Consider the following 6,868-nt stretch of genomic DNA (forward strand, 5'->3'; position numbering starts at 1 on the left):
CCTCTTTGTGGAGTCCTCTAGCTTGATAGAGTAACCCTGCAAAATGACCACCATTTATGATGTCTTCAGAAGTTGGCTTTGTAAGACCTCATCTCAAAGATGATTAAACAGAAAACATGAAAGAAAACCTTGTGCCCTACTTAACGTCTAGATTAGCCAACATTTACAGACTTGTCTATGTAACATCATGCAACAACTTTAGATTAATCGACATTTACAGACTTGTCTATGTAACATCATGCAACAACTTTTTTCCAAAATAGCAGTACTTACTATGCAGACTCACAAATAGGGCTATGAGACGCCCATTATTCCATATTATGGTTTCTATCCTATCCAATTTACACACTTAATCTCCCCAGCATGGGACAAGCAATAATTTATTTGAAAGACCAAAATCTAAAGCCATTAGTCCATCTGAAAAAGACAGACAACAAAATAATCAAGTGGATTCTTATTTAATTTTTCCTTCACTTACAGATATAGTTTCAAGTAAGGAGTTTAGTGTAGGAAAGACAAAAAAGTTGTACCAAATTTGTATCGCTACCAAAATTCAAGTCTCACATTGCATCAGATAATTTTAGATTGAAAAGAAAACACTTGCTCGCTAGTGTTTGATGCAGGTCTATGAGCATTTAATATTTTACAATCTACAATGTACATCACAATCTCCAGCTTTAATGATAAGCTAGGCATTAAAATCACATACTAAAAAAGAAGTGAAATATTTCTAACGTGGAGCAATAAGAATGCAAGATCATGATCGAAGTCTTTAAGAAATGAGAGCATATTGTTTCTCCGATCTTCTTTACTGGGTTTGCAAAGAGGCATAAAACAGCAGTGATCAAACCCACTTTGGCTCTAAGATTACAATCTAAAACTTAGTATATAGCAATTTAACCCCCTCCCGCCTTTTGGGGAAGGTGTTATTAAATTGCCCAGGCAACATATATTCACAACGAGACTGCCTAGGCTTGAGTCATATTGACCTGTGCCAGAGAGATAAATATCTCTTTGCAGAAAGAAAAAACTAACTCCAATCCTATATCTTGTACACTCCAAGAAACATCTTATAAGAAAAGTTCAGAACATATGCCAAGATAAGTGGAAAGAAAAAACTAATACCTGCAGAGTGGCATCTTGAAGCAGAATGAGGATTGATAGCCTCAGATTTGATTAGGCAAACCTCCGCATCACGCCACTGAGACAAGCTTGTGTACACATTTGCTAGGTCATGCCATGTTTCCATTTCTAAACTTCTAGTGTTGTTTCTCATGTTCTGTGGGGTTAAAGGGCAAAAAGGACAACGCAACTGATGAGAGACGGAGAATTAAAAGGACAAATCAAAGTACAAAAGCCAGACAAACTACTAAGGAATACAAGATTGAACTTGAACATACAACAATTTCCTACAGTCCTGCCTGAAGAAGAGAAATAGGATTGAAAGAGAACTGAAACAGAAGATTACACTTGGAAAAATTCCTTCCCCATTTTCCCTCTTCAATTGCAAATGTGAAGGTTCTTATCTCGGAAAGAAAACGAATAAAGGTTGAAAGCAAGCGCTTTGCAAGGTCATGTATTGTTTCAGTAAGTGACAAGAATTTGAAAAGTGTCACTAAATTAAACTAGAAGGTCTATTAGACTTAGATTAGCAAGATTTGTTATCCAAGTTGATATTTCATGTCATGAGGAACCATACCTTTAACAACTTTTTCTGAACTCCAAAACTTTTTCTCGGAACTTGGAGTACAGCAAGAAGATGAGTATATGTCTCCACTACTCATCTTTTTCATGTATTGTTTCAGTAAGTGACAAGAATTTGAAAAGTGTCACTAAATTAAACTAGAAGGTCTATTAGACTTAGATTAGCAAGATTTGTTATCCAAGTTGATATTTCATGTCATGAGGAACCATACCTTTAACAACTTTTTCTGAACTCCAAAACTTTTTCTCGGAACTTGGAGTACAGCAAGAAGATGAGTATATGTCTCCACTACTCATCTTTTTCATGTATTGTTTCAGTAAGTGACAAGAATTTGAAAAGTGTCACTAAATTAAACTAGAAGGTCTATTAGACTTAGATTAGCAAGATTTGTTATCCAAGTTGATATTTCATGTCATGAGGAACCATACCTTTAACAACTTTTTCTGAACTCCAAAACTTTTTCTCTGAACTTGGAGTACAGAAAGAAGATGAGTATATGTCTCCACCGCATCCCGCAGATGTTCCTGGGCAATCTGTAGTTTCGCCTTAGTGCGTAGTAGTTCTCCTTGATTCCATTTTCCTGTTTCGTCTAGTGCAGCATTAATTATGTTTTCTGCATCTATATACCTCTTTTGAGCAGATAGTATACGAGCAAGAAGAAGCCATCCTCTGACAGTAGATCCTCCCTCCAACTTCAACAGCTGCTTTGCATAGTAGAGAGCAATATCCAACTTTCTCTGCTCTGCATTCTCCAAACTAAGGTAGAAAAGAACAGTAGGATTTCTTCCTTCAGTTATCTTTTGTGCCGATTCAAGTGATTCAAGAGCTTCACTCAGTCTTGACGTTCTCTCAGAATCAGACACGAGGGCACGAGATCGACCTGAGAGCAGAAGACCAAGTAAGCATTTTGCAACACTAGCCATCTGGTTACATTTCCCATCAATTTTTGGGAGCACTTTCCGGGCATACCCCATCCCTTCTTCCGATAAATTGGGATACTCTGCACAAATTTTGGCAGCAAGTAGTAACTCAAATATGCCGTTCTCGTTGTCCCTGTTATTCATCAGGTTCCTTAACAGATTCAAAGAGACCATGTCATCACCTTCTGCATAATAACACAGGGCAAGGGTAGTGTACTTTTGTCTTCTAACAACAATTCCAGGGAGCAACTCCTCAACCTGATGGGCGAGTGCCCTAAACTCACCTGCAATGGATAATGCAAAGCAGAGGTGATCCAAGATCGATGGATCCCATACAATTTTATTGACGATGTATCTTCTTAGAAGGACCAGAAGCAGCAAAATAGCTTCTTCTATATTGTTTCTAGGTATGAAGGAACCTTCTGCCTGTGCGCGAAGATTTGGAGGAGTTGCATCAGTGCCACTGTATAAGAGAAATATAGCATACTGCTTTTCTATTTTGCTTCTCGTTTCCACATCAAGATTCCACCGATAAAGCAGGGCCCTTCTATATGACAAGATTGCTTCTTGAGGAGCACAAGCTAGCTTCCACAGCTCAGGAAGTAACTCCACCGCCTTGTTCAAGGTTTCCAACAATTTGCAATCAGCAGAAAAGTTCTCATGTAAGCCATCTGGCAAAGCAGACTCAACTGTATCCAGTATCACTGTACACGACTGAGCAGCTTCTGCAAAAGTCATAAAGGAAATCTTTAATGCCCAATAACAATCGACACGCTGGAACAGCCTTAAAAAGAATAAACATGCACAGATAGAGGTATCGTGACAGTAAATGGAAAATACCCCAAAGCAGGCGTCTTCTTGACTCAGTATTCCACAATAAAGTCAGCAGAATTATAATTCCCGAAGAATAAAATATGCAGTAGAATAAACACATATCATGAACTTAGTTAATAAGGTGAGGAAGCACCTGTAAACCTCCCAAGTGCCTGCAGGGATGTTGCTTTGAGTAAAATGGCCTCAAAGAGCAGACTTACTGCATGCATTGACATAGGTGGGATAGCGTCGCTAAGTGAATTCCGTCTTGGTATCTCACATCTTCTTGCAATCGAAAGTTTTATCTTCGGAACCACCGCAGCAATATCTATTCCCTCAAATACATGAAGAGCAGCCTCAATGTTACCTTTTTGATACTCAAGCCGACCTAATAATGCTCTTGCTTCCTAAAATAAAAGTGTCTCTTAGCCTCCAAGTAGAATATGAAGGGAATAGAAGTTGTAAGTCAAGAGCTTTTATTCATGAGAATTCAAGTTAGTTATGTCGTCCACCAAGGACATTGCAGCTGACATGTTGAAAAGATTTTTGTATTTCAATATGCAGTCACGCCATGTTAATTTTCGTTAATATGACAGAATCTCCAGTTTTAAAAAGATATTAGTGATCCATTACAAAGTAAAATATAAACACACCATTACGGGAGAATTGCAAGTAAAAACAAGGGTCATCGTCATTCATACAAAGAAAGTGGCGAAAGCTTTATGTACAACTTCATACAGAGATATATATATAAATCAGAGAAAGTCTCATACATTTAAACCTTTTGCATGTTAAGTAGCTTATTTTCCTTGTGCTTCCATTATGAATTCAATTTTACTTTCGCATGCTACTGAGTCATCCCCTCAATTCTTTGAGGATGCAAGAATGCACTTTACTCAAAAAGAAATTTAAATGTAAAAATTATTGTGTCTACCAAATCATTGGTCTGATTATATAAATTTTAGACCACGTACACAGTGGAAAAAGAAATACGTGGACTTCTGTTCCCTGTGCCTCAGTAAGAAAACAAATCTCGGTTTGCCCAACACCAGATTAACAATGGAATTTATCTAATAACAAAACTAGATTCTGCCATTCTCAACTGAAAAGTTCCCTAGTATCCGGAATGAATAAATAAGAAAACTTCCTTACTGCATCAAAATCAAATTGAGGGGCGAAAATTGTGATAATAACATCTGATTATGAAAAATATAGGAACAGTTAACTATGTATCGAAAGGGAAGCTGATTTCATCATAAGTATCCTTTGCAGCACCAACCTCATAATTCAAAATGCCACTCTCACGAAGTGATGATTCTGCTTCTTCTATGTTACTGGTGTCTGCCTTGGCGTCATCTCCGGCACGCGAAGAATACCCACTAGCTGAATAGTCTCGAGTTGCAAGAGACTCGGATGATGGAATAATATCTTCAATCCTCAGTTGTTCCCCTGAGCAAATGCACTTCATCATCTTCCGCAATCTAAGTCTTAAACTAATTTTCTGCTTGTAAATCCAATACTTAACACTCATCCTGTCTCATTACGCTGAAATGTTTAATCACAGAAGTTCACAAAACATATCAGTACCCACAGTGGAACATGAATCATAAGTCAGTAAACCAAGATAAGATATTTTATCCAGTGCACATAACAGTATAAGAGAAGAAAGCAAGAAAAACATTAAAGGAAAGATTAGGCCAAATTCAATCTCTTTCTCCTTGTAGGATTGTGTTGATTTCACATATACCCTTTTAGCTGGAATTCAAGATGAGACCTTTTTCTTCCAAAGAAGGTCCAACTAAAAAAAATTATACTGCTCCAGAAATGCTGCACCTAAATTATGTGGATCATAGACTTTAAAGACCCTAAAACAAATAGAACAAAATTTCTAAGGTTTGTAAAGCCTAAGATATTGAATTGAGTAAAAGTAAGCAAAATTCAGATACAGGAAAAACCCAACATTACCCAAACAGAGCCTCCTCAGTTGAGCTAAACACAAAGGGTTTAACCAATTACAGAACTGAAACAAAAACTCAATAATCCAGAAAAGTTCACCAACAACCAAAAACATGTTGCATCATTCAGGGGAAAAGATTTCAACTTTCTTAAAGCCTGGACAGCTAAAAATTTTTAAGGGGAAAAAAACTCAATGTATCATAAAAATGGGTGAAAGATAGGGTTAAATCAAAAGTACCTTTTGATTGGTAAAAAGCATTGACTGAGCTGAGCCCACAAGATATTAAAGCCTCCACTACCCCTCATTTCTTCCAAAGATTAAAGCTTTTTAGCTTGATTTTCTTGACTGAGTTAAACCCAAAAATGAAGAATCCAAAGCTTTTAAAATTTTGTTTTTCTTGCACAAGTTTTCAACTGTGGATTTTACTCTTGGAATTGTGGAAGAGAAGATTCAAAAAGTCAGACAGACAGAAGTAGTGAGGCATTAAATGTGAGAGACCCAACAAACCCTGAAATCTTCTCTTCCTTATTATCAGTAAAAAAATAGAATTTAGAATGCAGCAATTATTTTCTTAATGTGGGTAAAATTTTAATTAATTGTGACAAAGATTTTTCTTACAATAGTTTTTACAATAAATTACTAGTAAACTCTGACAGAGTCTTGAATTCCTTTACAGTAGGAGTACTAAATTTAATTATGTTAATTATTTTAACGGCTGCTTTAGAGAAAGGTTATGGGGAAGGAATAGAGTGGGTCCCATTGTTGAATTTTGGTACAAAGGCCTTTCAAATGTCTGTCAGTTGCCAACTGTAAAAAAAAATGATTCTTTCATTTACTAATTTATTTCACTTTTCTTTATTTTAAGAATAATTATCAATTGTTTTATCCCTTTGCACGTGCTTTATTTCATTTTTGTTTTCGAACGGGGTTAATGGGCGATCAAGCCATTGCACTTTGGAGTAAAAATAACACGGGCTAGTCAGTTCGGGTAGTTAGTTTTCAGACTAATAATTGAAAAATAGCCAGTGTTTGCAAAATTATTGAAAAATAGTTATTATTTTGCTGTAATATGGAAAGTTCCAGCATAATATACTGAAGATTGGTGCACCTCTGTATGAACTTCTAGCATATTATGCTGGAACTCCAACACACGAAAAGTTCCAGCATAATATGATGAAATCAATCATATTATACTAGACCAGTATATTATGCTGGAACTCCAGTATATTATGTTGGAAGTTCACATGTAAAAAATTCGAACTCTAGTATATTATGCTGGAATATTTTTCGAATTTTGAACATTATTTTCGTTCAAATTTATCTTTATATGAAAATTGCCTAAATTTCGATTACTTTTAAAATTGTGCTATTTTTTAATTATCACTAATAAATCTGGCTATTTTTAAATTTTACCCACTTTGAGAAGGGTGTCGGCCTAAAGTCGGCCCAAGATGAGAAAAAGAAGAAGAAAAC

General features: G+C 36.1%; 1 protein-coding gene across 3 annotated transcripts in view; it reads right to left on the bottom strand.

Annotated features, from left to right (window-relative positions):
* Positions 1-6,078, bottom strand: part of LOC107813741 (protein NPGR2-like) — a 6,694-nt gene extending 616 nt beyond the window's left edge. The window contains exons 1-6 of one of the 3 annotated variants that reach the window (XM_075243631.1): positions 5,633-6,078; positions 4,718-4,983; positions 3,593-3,845; positions 2,134-3,350; positions 1,126-1,279; positions 1-36 (exon numbers count right to left, since the gene is read on the bottom strand). The exon at positions 1-36 is cut by the window's left edge and continues 616 nt beyond it. In XM_075243631.1, coding sequence (XP_075099732.1) covers positions 1-36; positions 1,126-1,279; positions 2,134-3,350; positions 3,593-3,845; positions 4,718-4,969 — 1,912 coding nt within the window. In that variant the 5' untranslated portion in view covers positions 4,970-4,983; positions 5,633-6,078. The other 2 variants (XM_075243632.1, XM_016639040.2) reach the window with 2 other exon arrangements.
* Positions 6,079-6,868: the final 790 nt, after the last annotated feature.

Source organism: Nicotiana tabacum, chromosome 22 (genome assembly GCF_000715075.1).
Source record: "Nicotiana tabacum cultivar K326 chromosome 22, ASM71507v2, whole genome shotgun sequence".
Taxonomy (NCBI): domain Eukaryota; kingdom Viridiplantae; phylum Streptophyta; class Magnoliopsida; order Solanales; family Solanaceae; genus Nicotiana; species Nicotiana tabacum.